This window comes from Acinonyx jubatus, chromosome B3, assembly GCF_027475565.1.
Source record: "Acinonyx jubatus isolate Ajub_Pintada_27869175 chromosome B3, VMU_Ajub_asm_v1.0, whole genome shotgun sequence".
Classification (NCBI taxonomy): Eukaryota; Metazoa; Chordata; class Mammalia; order Carnivora; family Felidae; genus Acinonyx; species Acinonyx jubatus.
The window spans coordinates 118,219,862-118,238,910 of record NC_069386.1 but is presented as its reverse complement, the minus strand read 5'-3'; the positions used below and the strand labels follow the sequence as shown (position 1 = coordinate 118,238,910).

General features: G+C 46.4%; 1 protein-coding gene across 5 annotated transcripts in view; it reads right to left on the bottom strand.

Annotated features, from left to right (window-relative positions):
• FLVCR2 (FLVCR heme transporter 2) overlaps window positions 1–19,049 on the bottom strand; it is a 57,245-nt gene that overhangs the window by 8,122 nt on the left and 30,074 nt on the right. For all 5 annotated transcript variants that reach the window (XM_053224751.1, XM_053224749.1, XM_027066208.2 and 2 more), the window contains exons 2-6: window positions 18,413–18,554; window positions 15,136–15,276; window positions 4,742–4,809; window positions 3,461–3,564; window positions 2–112 (exon numbers count right to left, since the gene is read on the bottom strand). In XM_053224751.1, the coding sequence (XP_053080726.1) occupies window positions 2–112; window positions 3,461–3,564; window positions 4,742–4,809; window positions 15,136–15,276; window positions 18,413–18,554 (566 nt within the window). The remainder of the gene's footprint in view (window position 1; window positions 113–3,460; window positions 3,565–4,741; window positions 4,810–15,135; window positions 15,277–18,412; window positions 18,555–19,049) is intronic.

The window sequence follows — 19,049 nt, the reverse complement described above, 5'->3', positions numbered from 1 at the left end:
CCCCATTGTGCCAGCAGTGATGAACACGACCCACAGGTGTCCCAGGTTCAAGGTCAGTGTGTACACCACCATGCCAACCACAGTCATGATGTAGACCACCAGGGTTGTCTCCCTACAAGCAGAGGCAAAGAAATGGAGTCATACACTTCTGACCTTAACAGGATCATTCATTCATTCATTTACTCATTGTATAAGTAGCAACTGGGGACCTGCTGTGTGTCAAGCCCTCTGCTGTGTGCTGGGACATCTGCTCTCGCAGAACTTTCTGTCCATGAGGTTGATGGGCACTGAACCGGTGATCACACAAATAGTCACTTAATTACACCATGGCCACTGCTGCAAAGGGTAAGACCAGAAGAGTATGAAACCACCTTGCTGCATGTGTGTTCTCCGCCTGCAGAACCCGCTCAACAAGATCAAGCTGCCCCACAAGCAAGAAGGACACAACCCTTTCCTTTCCTCATCCTTCACCAAAACTACAGAACAAACATCAGCGGTGGTCAGGCAGCAGTGGCGTGCAGCACTATCCCCAGAAGCTACCCAACTCTGCTTATCCACTTTGCCCCAAGACCCCATCACAATGCTGGGCAGCGATCTGCCGTTTAGAGTCTGTCTGTCATCCCGAAGTTCTTCCTGTTGCCACTCGCTTGTCTGAACTAAGTGCTTGTCTCCAAAGTCAGAGTGAGAAAGCTCTGCCCACTCCCCATTTCCCTTTGTCAGCCCCCCCAGAAGGACCATTGGCAACCTGCCGCTGCTTCTTTAGGGCTCACCCTGCTTGTGTCCCTCCCACACTTTTTCTCCCATGATGCCCACTCACGACTCTAGCAGCCCTGACTCCTGCAGCTGGCCCCGCGTTCCTCTCCCTGTCCTGCTTCTGCACATCCCTCTGCCTCCTGCCACGAAAATGAGGACTCAAGACAATGAAAGCTTACAGCCTTCACTCGTCTCCCCTGAAGCCAGAAACACGGTGGGGATGCCAGCAGATGTATGCTACAGTCATACCAAACTAATGCTGCATTTATTGGGTGCCAGGAATTCTGCTCAGCACTTCACCTGCATTTATTATTTCACTCAAGCCTTACAGAAGCCCTGCAGGAAATGTAGGACTATCCCTAATTTTACAAATAAGGACACTGACGCTCCGACCAGTTAAGTTACTTATTCGAAGTCACCCCCTGGGTAAATGCAGAGCTGGCATTTGGACCCAGCACTTGGATTTGAAACCTATGCCCTCTCTACTGAAAGAAACTATTACGCAAATACACTCGAATACACCACAGGGTTACCTCTTGGGAAAACCTCAAGGCCAGAGGGTGCAAAGGACACCCCTCCTACTTGGGGCTTCAAAGCACCCACCGAGGGGGCGCCTGGGTGGCTCAGTTGGTTAAGCGTCCGACTTTGGCTCAGGTCGTGATCTCGCAATTTGTGGGTTCAAGCCCCACATCAGGCTCTGTGCTGACAGCTTGCTCAGAGCCTGGAGGCTGCTCCAGATTCTGTCTCCCTTTCTCTCTGCCCCTCCCCCACTCACACTCTGTCTCCGTCTCTCAGAAATAAATAAACATTAAAAAAAAAAAAAAAGCGGGGCGCCTGGGTGGCTCAGTCGGTTGTGCGTCCGACTTCAGCTCAGGTCACCATCTCACGGTCCGTGAGTTTGAGCCCCGCATTGAGCTCTGGGCTGATGGCTCAGAGCCTGGAGCCTGCTTCCAATTCTGTGTCTCCCTCTCTCTCTGCCCCTCCCCCATTCATGCTCTGTCTCTCTCGGTCTCAAAACTAAATAAACGTTTAAAAAAAAAAAAAAAGCAGCCGCTGAGGACAGAGGAGCTGCCTCGTCCTCCACCCTGCACCCTCATCTAGTCCCCCCCATTCCCCACCCCGCACAAGGCAACTTCATGGATACCAGTTTAGCTCCTCTTCTGCCATTTGCTTAACCATAGCTTCGTTTTAAAGCACTGACCCCTTTAGAAAACCTGTATGTAGTCCCAGCCTGAAATAAAGGGATCTGACCACCCAATTTCCAGCCTCCAAACCAAATGGGACAAATCCGGGCGCCTCAGGGAGAAGAGAACTGGCACCAAAAGGAGCAGGTCACAGAGCTCTCATCCCTTCTCTGCCCGGGTCAGAGCGCAGGGGGAGAATGTGTCCCACTGACTGCAGGAGTCAGACATCAGCGACCCTAGGCAAGGGTGGTGGCGTCTGCGCCCTGAAGTGTTCCCCCAGCCCTTCCACTGTATTTTCTAGTTCTTCTCAATCATCTGGCTGCCCACATTCCAGCCCAGCTGACGCTCCACTCCCTCCCCTCTCCTGCCACAGAGCAAGCCCTGGATAAAGGGACACTGCTGTTCGCCGGTTCGCGGGAGGGCCAGACCTCACTGCTCTCATGTCTGGTCGAAGCAAGCAATTGACAGATGGCAGAGACGAGGTGGCAGCCAAGCTCCACCAGCAGTCATTAAGCCAAGCCAGGCTCCACGTCGTGTCCAGCCAGGCGGCCACATCCCCAGGGATGGCCTCAACTGGCCTTTGTGTAGGGCAGCCAGAGTGAGACCTGGTTTGACCAGAGCCTCACAGAAGCGGGTTTGTGTGGCAGAGAACAGGTCTGCCACCGTCTGTCGCCTCCAGGCACTGGGGACTTTGGAGGCCTCAACACAGCAGCCGCCCTGCCCCAGTGCGGGACAACCCTGGCCGCTAAGCAGCCGACCAGCACCCAGTGGGTGCAGAGCACTGGACAGAAGCACCAAGAAGGGAAGGATGTTGGGTCTCCTGTTCTCCACAGCCTTTTCTCCAAGCCCGGCTGTGGCATTGAGGCACCAGGGTGGTTGCTTTTTACAAATGCAGATTCCCCTACTGAATTAGCATCCACGAGGGCGGGGCCCAGGAATCTATTTTTAATAAGTGTCCTGGATTAGCCTGGCATACACTAAAATCTTAGAAACACTGTTCTGGGCTCCTGGAAACAAACTGGGCATTCAGGCCGAAAGCACATCACAGAATTTACCAAGGAGGTATAAGCAATCTCAAGACGATACAGTGTAAATCAGAGGAAGCTCAGATGCCCTGCTTTACCCCCTGGGATCCGCCAGGGAGCCAAGGGAACGGGCAGTGGCACCACCTCCTCGTCATCGCTCTTTGGGGCTTCCATAAACTTTCTAGCTGCTGGCATCTTTTCACGTTCCTTTTCATTTCTCCCTCATCTGCCCCTTTTGCAAACCACATGGAGGGATAGGGGAAAGTACCGTGGGAGGCCTCATGTCCATCTCTAACCTTGCCAAGATCCCCATGGAATGGGGACTGTTTCCCTCATTTTATAAATGAGGAAACTGAGGCTCAGAGAAGATAAATGTGAACCACTTGACCACTGAGCCCCCCCGGTTGCTGCACCCAAACCTTTGGAGCCATGTGGCTGATGAATATGTCATTTCGAAACACGGGCCCCCAATTCTCAGTCCAAGAGGAGGTCACTTACTTGTAGGTTTTGGACCTATCCAGCCAGATGCCTGAGATCACAGCCCCAAGCATTCCTGCAATGACGATGGTCAGGCCGATTCTTCCAGCATTCACTTCTTCCCCCTGGGAAAACCACAGCTCCAACAATCACCCAGCAATGGGATGAGACATCAGACAGAGCACAGTCACCATGAGGTGAAGGGGCAAGGGCAAGCAACTCTCTCAGCAGGGTGAGATGGCCTTTAAGAAGCTGCCGGTGGGGAGAGAATCCCAGAATAGTTGCTCCTTCCAACCGAATATAACCCTGCATGTGTGTGCATGATCCTGGATGCTGAGGTGAACCAAACTGTCCTTACACCTACTTTGCAGCAGATTTTTAACCATTTAATCCTTACAGCAATCCTTTTATCTTATTTATCATTATTCGCATTTCACAGATGGGGACACTAAAATACATATATATTCAAATATTCCATACTTAGTTTTTTTGAGCTCTCAGTGCCAAAAGGAATAGGAAGATAGCAGTTATATAATCTCATTTACTTCTGAAAATTCCCACCATAAGGTTAGGAATCAATATTCCCCACTTTACAGATGAAAAAAACCAAGGCACAGTGAGATTCACCTACTTAGTCCAAGGTCATGAGACATTTATTAAGTGCAGAGCTAGGATCTGAATTCAGACCTGTCAGACCCCAAAACAGGAACACTTTAGCCACAGTGGCCTCCCACGTCTGCAAGTGTGAGGCCTTTGTCCTTTCAAAAGAGGGCTGGACTCTAGGACACTCAGTATCCCATTCCCAGGATCCAGCCCTTGCTGGTTCTGGCAACATTTAGGAAATGATTTCAGATGAGCAACTCCCAATTTTACAAATTAAATATTTCATATGTGATCTATATGTATGTATGTTTACCTACTATATTGCCAGGCACCATGCCATGTGCTTTACATACATATAATAGATATGAATGTATATATGAACACACACACACGCGCGCGCGCGTGCGCGGTATTATTTACTTTCTAATCCTACAAATACTCTTTCAATAAGCGATTATGTTTCTTTTGTAGAGAGGAGAACGAGAGCTCAGAGAGGCTAACCAGCTTGTCACACAATTTAGTGCCACCACAGCTAGGGATGAGACCCAGGGCTGTCTCTCTCCAAATCCCATAAGCATACCACCGTACCATGCTGCCTGGAACTGGGGGAAACTAGGGTTAACCACTGCCCCAGCTCCTGCTGAGCCGGACAGAAATCTCACTCTCTACAGATCCAGCATACTGAGGGAACTCCCTTACCGGGTAGTGCAAGATCACCATGCGATTCAGCAGAGTTGACAAGGCATAAAAAGCACCAGCATTCAGACCTGAAAGAGGGAGGGAGAAACAACATTAGGGACAGCCTTCCGCCGGGGCCGGGGCTAACTTCTCCCTCCAGCAGTTAAGGAGGTCAGAAATTCTTATCCCTGTTGCCTTTGTGACTGGTATCCTCAGAAAGTATAAGGCTACTCTGCAGTTTCTGTCAAAGAAATACTCCAAAGCAACCAAAAGTAACCATTTAGACCATTTCTTAGCCACACGCCACTGCCCTCGGATCCTTTTAACCCTGGCCTGGAGACACAGGCTCTAGAAAGCATTACTCCCAAGCCAGAGCAGAATACATTCCTCTTAAGCACTGACCTATTGACCTGTGGGATCATCAGAACCACTGGACATCTTCATCTCTCTTGATGACCTGTCCCGTCTCCAGATTGCTCCAGACCTTTGATCCCTGACGCCACTCTTTCCGCAGGTGCTTTCTCTTTCCCCATTCCTCCTTCAACTTTCTTCTTGGATTCAACGTCACACAAAATCTTATGTTTGAAACCAGAAAGGACCCTACAGAGCACTTAGCTGACTCTCCTAATTCATCGATTCACCCAACAAATAAATGAAGCACCTGGAATATAATGTAAGAATCCGTGTCCTTGAAGCATGAGGCCGTTTGTCCAAATCTATACAATAAGTTAGCAGCTAAGAAGCGACTGGAACTGACCCAAAGGAGAAAGGGCCTCCTGCCCTCCCTTCATAATAACAACAATGGCGGTGATGACGACGGTGACGATGACGGTGAGGAGGACGGTGAGGATAGTGATGGGAGGAGGAGAAGGATGGTGAGGAGACAGTGAGGAGGAGAATGGCAGGAGCACACCGTTCTCAATACCTTACAATCCTCATGCCAAGGTAGGTAACGTTCTCATCCCCATTTTATAGATGAGAAAAATGCACACAGAGTTTCAAAACAAATACGGAAATCACTTTATAATACCCACCAGGAATCTTTTTAATTGTAACTACTTCTGAGGCTCACAAGACTCTCACACTTAACATAAGATACACTTAGAAGAGTGGAAGTAACAGGACACAGCTCATGGGGAGGGGGCAGCCTCAGGAGGTTCCTCTTCAATGGAACCAGTCTATAGAACACCAGACCATGGAGCCGTCCGTAAGCATACCTTCTAGGGCCCCACAGAGGACAGGCCAGTGGCAAGAGTCACCATGCTCAGAGTGGCACAAAGAAGGCCTCCGATCAAATATGACTACCTCCAGATAGTCATTTTTTAAATGTTTATTTAAATCCAAGTTAATATATAGTGTAATAATGGTTTTGGGAGTACCAGATGGTCATTTTTATCACAGGAGGTCATTTTTACCATACGTGATGTTGCCTAAATGTAGTTGACTGACTCTCTTTATCAGGTTCCCAGAGGAAGGAGACACAAAGTTAAGTGAGGGTCAAATTCGCATGCAAAATGAGAAAGGGAGTTTGTCTGCCATTCCCACATTCACACAGGTAGTAAGAGGAGAGGAGGAGGAGTCTGGATGTGAACCAGACTCTGTGGCTCCAGGGTCACCAGTCTTAATCATTCTACTTTCCATCCTCACAAAACTGGTTGTCAAAGATTTCCCCAGCTCTGGTTACTGACAACTTCATGTCCCAGCGGGTCCCTGCAGGTCACCTGAGGAACACTGCGAGGTTCGGCTCAGTGCCACCTCCTGAGCGGTACAGAGCCAGTGAGCTAGAGAATCCAGAAGTGTCACCAAATGTCACTACAACTGCCAAGATGCTTGATTACGAGAACTTTGGGGCTCATAGCAACTTCTAAACCCAAGCATACCTGCCTAACCTTTATGCCACACACATCCAGCCACTCGGAGATTCCATTCCTGAATCAAGGAGACACATTCCTGGAAAGAAGGGTGGGGTGGGGTGTGGGCAGGGAGAAGGATGAAAATGCCCCCTTCCTGCCCGTCACACTTCTCTCAGCCCCCGGTCCCAGTCTAATACAGTAACGGGCAAGGGGACACTCCTAGCCACGCTCAGCTTCAGTGGTCATCTGCTCTCAGTATGGGGTCCAACTGGGATGAACAAGGCCAGTAGAATCCATAGGAAACAGAGGGAAATGATCCAAGAGGACTGGGAGCCAACCTCCAACCCCAAACACCATCACTTTTGTGACCCTGAGAAAGGCAGAGACATACAGTCCCAAGTAGGCTGACCCACGCTATTAAAGCTGAGGGGTTTCTCTCTCTGGGGCTCAATGGTTTAGAGGAATCTGTCCCAGAGTGTAGTCCGTGGTCTATCAGCACCACCTGGAAGCTTGTTAGAAATGCAAATTCCTGACCCCACCCCAGACCCACTGCTGTAGAAACTCTGTGAGTGGTGCTGGGAAATCTGTATTTGAACAAACCCCCCAGGTAATTCTGATAATGCTCAAGTTTCAGACCCAGTGGCTCAGCCAGACTAGTGGGATCTACCAGTAGCCATCCCCCACTCCCCCCCAGGCTGGAGACTGAATCAGGGCTAAAGCTAGGAAGGGGTCAAGGGGAGAGGAGCAGGAGTTCACCCTGGAAGGCTGCTGCCATTCTTTCCAACCGTTTCTACAGTCCAACGCTAGAGGAATTAGGAGTTTTTGCACAGTTTCTGAATCAATCTTTAATCTAGGTGTCCCTCCCCATATTGTCAGAGGTTGCCAGACACAGTTAAACAGCACAAGTTCACTCCACTGTTCAAACCAAGGGGTTCGACGTCCACATTGAAGGGCAGGAATCAAACGCATGCTCTGCCCTCGGTGTGAATTTCCTTTGTACGAATAAAGGTTCCTGAGTGATATTCAGGTCTGATTATCCACAGCAAGGTAAGTCTGTCAGATCAGGACCACACTCTCTTCCCTGAAAGGCCTGGTCATGGCTGGTATCAGTCACCTGGGAGAAGTCCCTGTCACTGAGGAGGTGGCATTTAGGAAGGAGGAAAGGATGTGTCATCACTTTCTCTTCTTTGTCAAACTGTTTTTCAAACTGTGGTCCAGAGACCACTGGCATTAGAAGGCTTTAGAGTTTAAAAATGCACATTCCTAGACTCCACCCTGAACCTACTAAATCTGATCCTCCTGGAATGGAGCTAGGAATCTGCAATTTTAAAATAACAACAACAACAAAAACAAACAAACAAACAAACAAACCTGGGCATTTCTTAGACTCACTAGAGTTCAGGAATAAATGGCCTTGGGAATACAGAAGATCAAAGACCAGGCCCATGCTCCCAGGTGCTGGGGTTAACATGGTGGCAGCTGGGATGGGAAGGGGCTTCGTGACCATGAGAATGACCCATAAGACACCTACTTTAGAGGTCCTCAACCCTGCTGCAAACGAGAATCACCTGGAATGCTTTTTAAGAGCAAATTCCCAGGCCCTCACCCAGACTTTTGGGAGTCTGAATGTCCAGAAGAAAGGCAAGGAAATCTAGGCACACACTCAAACAAACACCCCAGGGGATTCTATCATCAGGCAAGCTTGGGAAACACTGATCCCAGATCCTATCTCTAGGTTCTGGATACTGTGTGTTCATTCCCCTTCTGTCCTTCCTTAACTTGTAGTAAACCCTCATTTTAAAGGGCCAGCCTGACCTCACCAAAGCTCCAGGGAATCATGAGAAGGCTATTATTCCCACTCTTAAGCAGGATCTTAGTGGGGGCCATAAAGCACCTATGGAGGTGGGGACAGTGGTAAAGCCCTTGAGAGCCCCAAGGGAAGGTGTCTTTGAAGCTCTGAGTTTGGGTGCCCAACACTGAAAGATTATTCAGAAGCATCGCTGAAGGCAAGGCTGGGAGATAACATGGAAAAGTAGTCCCTTTGAGGACATTCTCTAGAAGAGGAGCCTTTTCAACAACTTTTTTCAGCATGGCAGTTGTTATGCCATTGATGATGATAAGACAGCAGAGGAGGCCATGTGAAAGCAAGGCCTAGGGACCCTAGGAGAAGGTAGCCAAAGAAAGGTTCTTTTCTTCACTCCCACGACACCCTCTGTTGATACACATCTGAAGACCCACCCTGACCCCAGACTCTGGCAGATCTGTGGAGAATCTGGTTCCAGCCCTGCGTCTTCCACATTGCCAACCTTGGAGAAGGGATTTCTCCCCTTTACTAGAGGAGGACACGGTCTCTTATTCCTGTGATATTTCAGCAAGATCAAACATGACCCCATCTCTGCTCCCCTCCCCTCTAAGTTGGGCTGCCAGATTTAGAAAAAACAAAAACAAGGGTGCCTGGGTGGTTCAATCGGTTGAGCATCTGTCTGCCTCTTGATTTCAGCTCAGGTCATATCTTGTGGTTCCTGGGATCAAGCCCACAGTCAGGCTCTGCACTGGAGCCAGCTTGGGATTCCCTCTCTCTGCCCCTCCCCTGCTTGCACTCTTTCTCTCTCAAAACAAATTAACATTTAAAAAATCACAATACATCCAAATACATTTGAATTTCAGATAACAATTTTTTTAGCATAAATATGTCCCAAATACTGAATGAGACCTGTTTATGTTTATGCTGAAAAGAATGTGCTGTTTATCTGAAATTCAAATTTAGCCAGATAGCCTTTATTTTATCTCTCAAACCTCCCTCTAAGGGTCTGACCAGAGGCCTACAGGAAAAAGCCCCTGGAATTCCTCCAAAGCCTTCACTGGGTCTGCTCTGGGCAGCTGACTCGGCAGCTTGGAGAGGCACTTGGAAAGCCACTATGAAGACAATACTGGACATCCCGCCATCTACACAGGAGCTACTCCCTACTTGGTGAAATCCAGTTCAGACCAATGAAAGTATGTAGGACATCAGCAAATTTACCAACACAACAGCAGTATGGATTCATGCAGCGTCTATTTGCAATTGCTTTAAAAGCTTTCATTTCCACTCCTATGGGAAGCAAATTTGATTCCTATTTTCCAAGAGGAGGAGAACTAGAGAGACAAAGGATGGGCACAGGATGGGTGAAGGAGGTACTCTCAGTAATTGGCAGAGCTGACATCAAAACTCAGACTCCTCATTCCTTATGTGCCAACTCTAAACTCACCATTCCAGCACCTGAGGCTCTTACTCTAAGATATGTCCACCCACGTCCAGCAAATGTGCCCATGAAATGCTATCATCTGCTCAATTCTAGCTGCATGCTCTTAAGTGCATATAATTCAGAGAACAGAATATCAAATGTACAGTATAAAAAGTATGAACCATCTTCTTCTTCAAAGCCCAACCTGAAACTGCAAGAAGGGTGGGGGGAATTCTGGAGGGCTTCAAAGCATCTAGTTGAATTTATAGAGGGTTTTGTTTGGTTTTGTTCATAATTTGGAGCACTGATTTAATTTGGAAGAGAACAGAGATTCTTGGGTGGCTTCAGTGCCCAACACTGCCTTTACATGACCTATAAACCTCAGACAGATACACTAAGGCCAACACCCCGTCACTTCCAAATCCCAAAGATGGCTGGTCAATGTAAGTTGGTCCTGCTTCAAAAACCCCAGAACTCTAGATCTGCAACTTAGAAGAAGACAACCCCCTGGCAACTGGTCTGGAGAACTGAATCTGAGGAAGGACATACTCCCCTAGTTAGACCCAAAGACCACTCAGGCAAGTGGGACTAAAAGAACTCTGGCTCTGTTTCTAAGATGCTCCTTTCTGCATGGGGAGGCAAAATGGCATGGTGGTTACAAAAATGGGCTTTGGTGTCAGACAGACAGAAATTTAAATCCCAGCTCTGTTGCAGGGCGCCTCGTGGCTCAGTCGGTTGAGCATCCAACTTTGGCTCAGGTCCTGATCTCACGCTTCATGAGTTTGAGTCCTAAATTGGGCTTCCTGCTGTCAACACAGCCTACTGCAGATTCTCTGTCCCCCTCTCTCTCTGACCCTCCCCTGCTCATGCGCTCTCTCTCTCTCTCTCTCTAAAATAAACATTAAAAAAAAACCCACAAAACCCCAAGCTCTGTTGCTTGCTAGCCGTCCATTTGTGGGCAAAGAACTAAATAGAGCCTCAGTTTCCTCATGTGTAAAAATGCAATGGACTTAAGAACCTATGTCATGGGTTTGTTTTGAAGATAAAATGTGATAATCCATGTAAAGCACTTAACATGGTGCCTTGACACACAATAATAGTTCAATAAAATTTTTTCCAAACCTGTGATTAAGCCTAAGAATCATTTCCTTGTTGGCCAAGAGCCTTGCTGCCAAGTCCAATTATCTACATGGAAAAAAGGCTTGCGGTTTTCTGACTATAATGAAATGGGCATATATGCAAACATCCAGATTAGTTTCACTCCCTCTCACTGGAATAACCCTAGGCCTTTGATTCAAAAAGTTAATAAATTCTATGGATACACCATGGAATCAAATGCTCCCAAAGACTCAGAAATGAATTGGGGTTTTTGGGCTAGCATGATCTCAATTTCAATGACAATTTACTCCCACCCTTTCTCTCCTAGCCTCCTGGGACTCCCAATATGCATATGTTGGTTTGCTTGATGGTTTCCCACAGGTCTCAGGGTCTCTGCTCATTTTTCCTTATTCTTCCTTCCTTCTGTTCCTCAAACAGGATAATTTCATTTGATCTATCTTCAAGTTCACTGATTTTTTTTTTTTCTGCTGCCAGCTCAAATCTGATTTTGAGCTCTCCAGTGAATATTTCATTTTAGTTAGTGTATTCTCAATTCCAGAATTTCTATGTGGTTCCTTTTTGCCCCTGTCTTTATTTATATTTTTACTTAGTAAGACACTATTCTCTACTTTTCTTTCATTCTTTAGGCATGGTTTCCTTTAGTTCTTTGAGTGTATTTATATTGTTGATTTACAATCTTTATTATGTTCAACATCTGGGCTTCCTCAGGAACAGTTTCTTTTAACTGTTTTTTTCCTTTTCCCCTTTGTGTATGGGCCATACTCGTATGTCTCACAATCTTTAGGTGAAGCTGGACTTTTTAAATACCATATCAACTCTGGAAATGAGATTCTCCTCCCTCGCCAGGATCTGTTGCTGCTGTTTGTTTAGTGATTTTCCTGGACTAATTTTGTAAAGTTTGTATTCTTTGTCACATGCAGCCACTGAAGTTTCTGCTCCATCAATTTAGTGGTGAGCTAATGTTTAGACAGAGATTTCTTTAAATGCCTTAAACTAATTAGTCTCCACCTTTGCCCAGGACATCCTCTGTGTGGGGGCTGGGCCTCTCCTTCCAGGCTCCAGCAGGCACGTGACAACTCTGCCTTAGCCTTCACTTCCTCCTCGCGTAGAGCCTCAAGGTGGGCCAGAGGTGAGAGTTTAGGGCTTTCTCAGATCTTCCCTGGGCAGGTGCATGTGGACTTCTAGATTCCTAACAATATGTCAGAGGTTTCCAAAGCCCCTCTGGACGTCTCAGTCTCTCGATTTTCCTTGCAAGATTTTTGGCCAGCCTCCTGTTTACCCCCAACTGGTATTATTCCCTTAGGCAGCTATGATGTTAAACAGGGATTGTTTTCAACAAATGCCCTGGAAATAGCGCTTTTCCCACAGAGCAAGCTCTGAGTCAGGTTAAATAAAGGCAAGTCCTCTGAATGGGGTTCTTCTAAGGAACTGTCAGATATCAAATAATCACCTAGGGATGGGGCTTTTGGGAGAGCTCCAAAATTGTTTTTGCCCCATCCGGTGGTTGTGAGGCTGCTGGTTCTAAGTTCTCACAACTACCACGGCTGCGAGGCTGCTGGTTGTCAAGGCTACCACAGAGACTGGGAGAGGCAGATTGGAATAGGGCAACTTAAAACACAAAGCTCACTGTTCTTACCATTATTCAGCCATTTTTTCTTAAATAAATGTCCCTTGGGCTGTTGCAAGCCTTTGTTTCAGAGTTCTGAAAATTTGATTTTGACAATGTTTGCCGGTTGTACTCTTTGCTTTATGATAGAACAGATTATCCAAGGTCCTCACTCCACCATTCCAGAAGTGCCTCCCTATCTATTTCCTGTGTGATCATTTAACCCAATAGATGAGTGTCCAGAAGTTTAAAACCACTCTGCCAAATTAAAGACCATATAAGCAAACAGCCATGCAAGAGGGAAAGAGGAGGAGTTGCTTTGCTCCCCTGCCTCTAGAATGAGATCATTGCCCAGTTATCACCACCGTCATCATTCTCTTCCATAGGAAATATTTATGAAGCACTCATCTGCCTCAGAATCCCAAGGGAGGCCCCAAAAACCCTGTTATCAGATGCAATAAGGTTTATGGTCATCAAAGGTCAACACGCTTGAGATGTTTAACTCGAGGAAAAGCGAAAGTTCTTGGAACCATGGAATCCTCAGTAAGAAAGGGATCCCAAAGGTCATCTGGTTTTATTGTCCATCTATACAGCCTGATACTCTCTACAATATCCCCACTAAGTGACTGGTCCCATCTACACTTGAATACTTTCCAGTGATGGGCAACTCATATAACTTCTTTAGTTGGGCATCTTAAATATTGGAAATTTTGTCTTTATATTGTGGTTGAATGCAGAGATGTATTCAGAACTGAAAAGCCGGAGAGAATGAGAAATGGAGACCTGAGACCTTGAAGACCCATCTAGCACTTTTCTAGGTGAGAGGTCGCTTATTTTTTTGTGAATGACTGAAAAACAGGTGTGTGCCTCTACTGGGGATGATACTACCTCTTACCTAGTGTCTCAGCAGATTAACACTTTAATTTAGATAAAGTGCATGATAAGCCTAACAGGAAACTCTGACACAATTCTAGAAATGGGTATAGGCATTAAGCATGTAGACTTTGCAGTTAGATAAACCTGTCTTTGCATCCTGACTCTGACAATCCGAAGCTGTGTGTTCTTGAGCTACTTACCTAATCTGTCTTGAGTTTCAGCTTTCTCATCTGTTAAATGGGGATGTGACGGGAGTCCAATAAAATCATACATGAAAGGTCTTGGCACATAGTAAATGCTGTTGTAGCTTTAAAATTCAAGGTTTGCGACCCATCAGAAAATGTAAGGTTATCGCCAACTGGGATTTCACCGAACATAAGTTATGTCAAACCAATCTCATTTCTTTTTTTCTTATGGTTACTAAGCATGTTACACACTTGTTGACTCTTGATTTTAATCAAACGAACTACTAGATTAAATGGCCAAATGGAGGCTGGACAGCCGTATAGCTGAATGGGTCTGTAAAGACCCTCTTTAATGGAATGCCACGAAGCTCCGCCCTTGCCCCTGTCTGGTCCTCCATTCTTAGTAAAGGTTGGAAAGGAGCCACAGAAGACACCATGTTGGAAAGGCAAGCCGGGGCACCTGGGTGGCTCAGTCGGTTAAGCATCTGACTCTTGATTTTGGCTCAGGTCATGATCTCGCCATTTGTGAGATTGAACCCTGCGTCAGGCTCTGGGCCGACAGAACGGAGCCTGCTTGGGATTCTCTCTCTCTCCCTCTCTTTCTGCCTCTCAGTCTCTCAAAATAAATAAATAAACTTGAAGGAAAAAAAAAAAAAAAGGAAAGCCAATACACCAGCATAAATGTGCAAATGTATCTTACCAAAAGCCAAGAAAGTAAAATGAAACAGGGACATTGTCTCGCATTCAGGTAAAAAAGGAGTCAGTGTTACAAGATGAAGGAGGGTTGGTTGAGGAGTAGTTCCTGTGGCAACATTCATGTATGCACTGATTCATTCTTCATTCATTCATTCACTCACTCAACAATTGTTAGAGTATCCCCACCAGGATGGCCACTGCTAAAGAACTATAAAGATGAAAAGCCATAAATCTCCACTCCTAGGGTGTTCACAGTCTAGTGGGAAGACAGACCTGGAAATGTTCTTTTTAATATTTTTTTATTATTTGAGAGACAGAGAGACAGAAGTGGGGGAGAGGCAAAGGGGGAGGGGGGGAGGGAGAGAGAGAGAGATAGAATATCTTAAGCAGGCTTCATACTCAGCACAGAGCCGAATGCAGTGCTTGATCCCATGACCCTGGGATCATGACCTGAGCCAAATCAAGAGTCAGACTCCCAACTGACAGAGCCATCCAGGCCCCCTGGAAGTGTTTTGTTTTGTTTTTTTTAATGTTGAGTGTTAAGATGTACCAGGAACAGCACAATAAAAGAGGTAAAGGTCACCTAATACTGCTTTATAGCAGTGATACTCAGGTGAGACTTGGAGAATCAGCAGGCATTTTTGCCAGACAACCTGACGTGGGAAGGAATGGTTTTCTAGAAGAACTTTACAGAACAGGCAAAGGCCCTGAGGCACAGCTGACTCCCTTGGTTGAGCCAAAGCAATGACTTTACACACACATTTGGGATTTGGAAAGAGTAAGACACACAGACACATCGGGCCTCTGGCCATACATTCTCAGTTTAAGGACGTTCCTGGACACATGTGCACCTTACCGTAGGTAATGACAAGCAGCACAAAGTTGAGGTTTCTGAAGAGCCGGACAATGGAACTTAAGTACGAAGCATCAGGGGACGCCAAGGCGTAGCTCAGGGATTGGGCCCTGCTGGGGGGATGTTTAGGCTTCTCCTTGAATACTGAAAGGAAAGAAACAGAGAGATCACTGCAAATCCTTGTAGCCCCACCCCTGCAGAGACAACACATGGACAGGAGCTGGCTCCCTCATCTGAGAATCAGCTAAAACGCAAAAAGGCAATATTAAATCTTCCATTAAATCCTTCAGCCCCTACTCTCTTGAAGCTGTTTCTCACTGCCTGTGGCTGAGTGAGTGGTCCTTTGATGACTTTTTCTTTTTCTTAATGGCCTCTGGATGGTGCACTCGCTGGGCCTCCCAGGCAGTGTTCGAGGATCAAGGAGTCCCAAAATAAGCAGCAAATAACACACAGCAGAGCGCTGAAAGTAACAGACTAGTAGTACACGGGTAGAAAGGAAGTGAGAGCTGAGGCTTTGGGATTAGTGAGCCCAGTGAATAGCTTAGCACCGCAGCCCCTCCTGGGGGGGACCGGACTGTGTTGCCCGTGCTTAGCCCAGAGCCTGGCACACGGCAGCCAATAAATACTTCCTGAATAAGTGAAAAGACCTTCTTGTACTGAAAAAACCTCGAGTCCATTCCCAGTTTGTCGGAGTCTGAGTCTGATACGTGCCTCATGAAGAGGCAAGAGGACTAATACACATACCCCTGCAGGAGTGGTCACCATGACAGGAAGGACTGGGGAGCGACAGTGGGGAAGTCATTCATTTTATGTTCGATTTTCAGCACAGCTGGTACAATCGATTTGACGGCCCTGATCGCCGTTCAGTTCTCTGGGGGCAGATAAGTTTAACCAGCTGTTTGGCTAAATTGGCCCCCCCAGTTGCACCCAGGCAAGCTGCATGTAGCCTCCCCCACATGCCATGAGAATGCCCCTAACTCCAGTTAGAGGAAGCTCTGGAACTGAGGCTTACTCCCTTGAAGATCAAAGAGATCTTCACCCCACCCAGAAAACTTTCCAGCCCTAACTTCAGAGCCCTGCTTCTTCCTTCTCCAGAAATAGTCCCGGATAACTTCCTGCCATTAGAAACCATTCATCCATTGTCTTGCCTGTTCACCTCCCCTTGCAGCAGGGGAAAGAAAGCAAGGCAAGAAGTTATTCCTTCTCCGCAACAGCAAGTGTTTGTTCAAGGACCTAGCAGCCACGAACCAGAATCCAGATCAGATTTTTCAATTCCTGACTCAACGGGCCACTATCTGGCTTGATAGTAAAAATGTGAGAACGTAGAAATGTCCTGCCTCCAAGGACTTCAAAGGCAAAGCCCCAGGCCCTCATCTGCTACAAACACAAGCATCCGAAGTTGGGCACATTGCAGTTTGAAACTCAAAGTCTGGTTGAGTAAGAGGGGCCCAGACCGGACTGTTCTTTCTGTTCTGTGGCTTTCACCCACAGCCCTATAGCTTCTCACCCTCCCAGAAACAGCAAGTCGTCTGCCCAAGATACCCCACCAGCTTTGAAAGGCCATCAGACATCAGACTTTCTCATCTTGGACCCCGGGGAGAGAATGCCTCAAAGAAAACATGTGAATGAGCCACAGGATTATAAAACTGTGTTCACTCTGACGGTGACAATGGCAGGGAAGAGTGAAACCTTCATCCTGTGAGATGGAATGTTAGCCGGTTAACCTTTAAAGACTAATGACTAACTGACAATGAAAGCCTCTGCTACGCTCTTTCTGAATTCATCACAGCACATGTAATATCACTCAGATGATAAAAGAGATTATAAAACGTATTAACCAATACCACCATGATTAAATGCACATGCACATAAAACTAGTAATAGTTATCTGAGGTTGGTAGTTGTGATTAACTAGTACGGGTTAAGTTAATAGTTAGTTTTTTTTAATTTTAATTATTTTATTCATTTAAAACAAATGTTTTAATGTTTATTTTATTTTTGAGAGAGAGAGTGCACGAGAGCGCATGGGGGAGGGGCAGAGAGAGAGGGAAACACAGAATCCGAAGCAGGCTCCAAGCTCTGAGCTGTCAGCACAGAGCCTGACGTGGGGCTCAAACCCACAAACCATGAGATCACGACCTGAGCTGAAGTCAGACACTTAGCCAATTGAGTCACCCAGGCGCCCCTATTTTACTATTATTTTTTAAGTAAGTCGACCTACCACGTGGGGCTTGAACTCATGACCCTGAAGGGGGTGCTTAGCTGGCTCAGTCAGTAGAACAGAGGACTTTTTTTTTTTTTTTTAATTTTTAAAAAACGTTTATTTAGTTTTGAGAGAGAGAAAGAGCACACGAGGGTGGGGGATGGGGCAGACAGAGTGGAGGGCAGAGGATGTGATGTGGCTCTGCACTGACAGCAGTGAGCTCGATGCAGGGCTGAAACTCACAAACCATGAGACCATGACCTGAGCAGAAGTTAGACACTTAACCAACTGGGCCGCCCAGCCGCCCAGAACATATGACTCTTGATCTAGGAGTCATGAGCTAAACCCCGAGATCAAGAGTCTCATGTTCTACCAATTGAGCCAGCCAGGCACCCTGGTTATTCTTTTCTTTATGCTTTTTTTGTATTGTCTAGATAGTTCCCTAGTGAGCATGTAGTCCTCTTATAAGTTTTTTTAAAGCCTCAAAAAACATGGTCCCCAGGCATTCTCACGTGAATCTACGAGACTCTTAGTGTTTGCAAATCAATTCTGTTTTATTTTGTTTTGTTTCAGAAATTTAAAGTATAGAGTTAGACATAGACAAGGTTAGGCTTGAATCCAATCTCTGCCACTTACTAGCTATCTAATCTTGAATTTTTTACTTACCTCGCCTTAAGTCTCCTTTTCCTCTTTGTTCAATGGGACTGATAAGGGTACCTTCACTCATAGGGCTGTTGAAGATTCAAGGAGATCAGGCATGCTTAGCACAGTGTCTGTGATATATATCATAAGGACTCACTGGGGCTTCATCAAGAGGGTCAGCAGCCTGCCCGTTAATTCTGGTGAGGTTTTATTGGGGAACCGGTTAATTACAGTTACACCTTTACTGAGCAGCTAATAAAGTACACGGGACCAGCTAGCACTGTATTGGCTAAGATATCTGAAGACCATTAGAAGCCTGACCTCCAGTTTCTATAAATGTCCATGGCATTCTAGGGCCATGTTCACAAGGCCCCCACCCAAGTCAGCAGAACCTCCCTGCCTCCTGTCCCCCCATCAGTGTACTAACGACCTTACCGATGATGACAAGGATGAAAAGCAGAGTGGCCACGCCTCCTATTATGTAAAACATGATGCTGATGTGGTAGGCAAGCTTGTCCTGGTCTTCGATGTTGGGTACCAAAACAGGAGGGACCAAGAACCCAATTGCAATTCCAAGCTATAGAAGACAGAGACAATCAATCACAGTTTCCAACAGCCAAGAGGTGGCAGCACAGATTTAAGGAGACTCCTGATAAGAAACATAAACCCTAACTTCCAGTCCTTCTTAAAACCCAAACAGGGATTGTTTCCCCCTCTCAAAATACCAGAGAGATCTTTCTTTTGATTGACAACTCAACTCTCTTTGTTGATTGACAACATGCCCCTGACCATCCTAATTAGCAATACCTACTGAAAAAAAAAAAATCATAGTTGGGGTTCTCAATACAGGCTGGCTCTTCTCTAGCTACCGACTAATGAACAATCGTTCCAATACTTCCATCTTTATAGTAGACCAAAAACAATGCTGATTTTTTTTTTCACTGAATTTTCATTTCACTGATCTGTCAACCTAGAGCTGAGAGACAGGTTGAGGGAAAAATTCTACATCCTACAACCCCAAGAACTTGCAATCGGTAGGAGATGACAGCCTTAAGTTGTTACCACATTCACA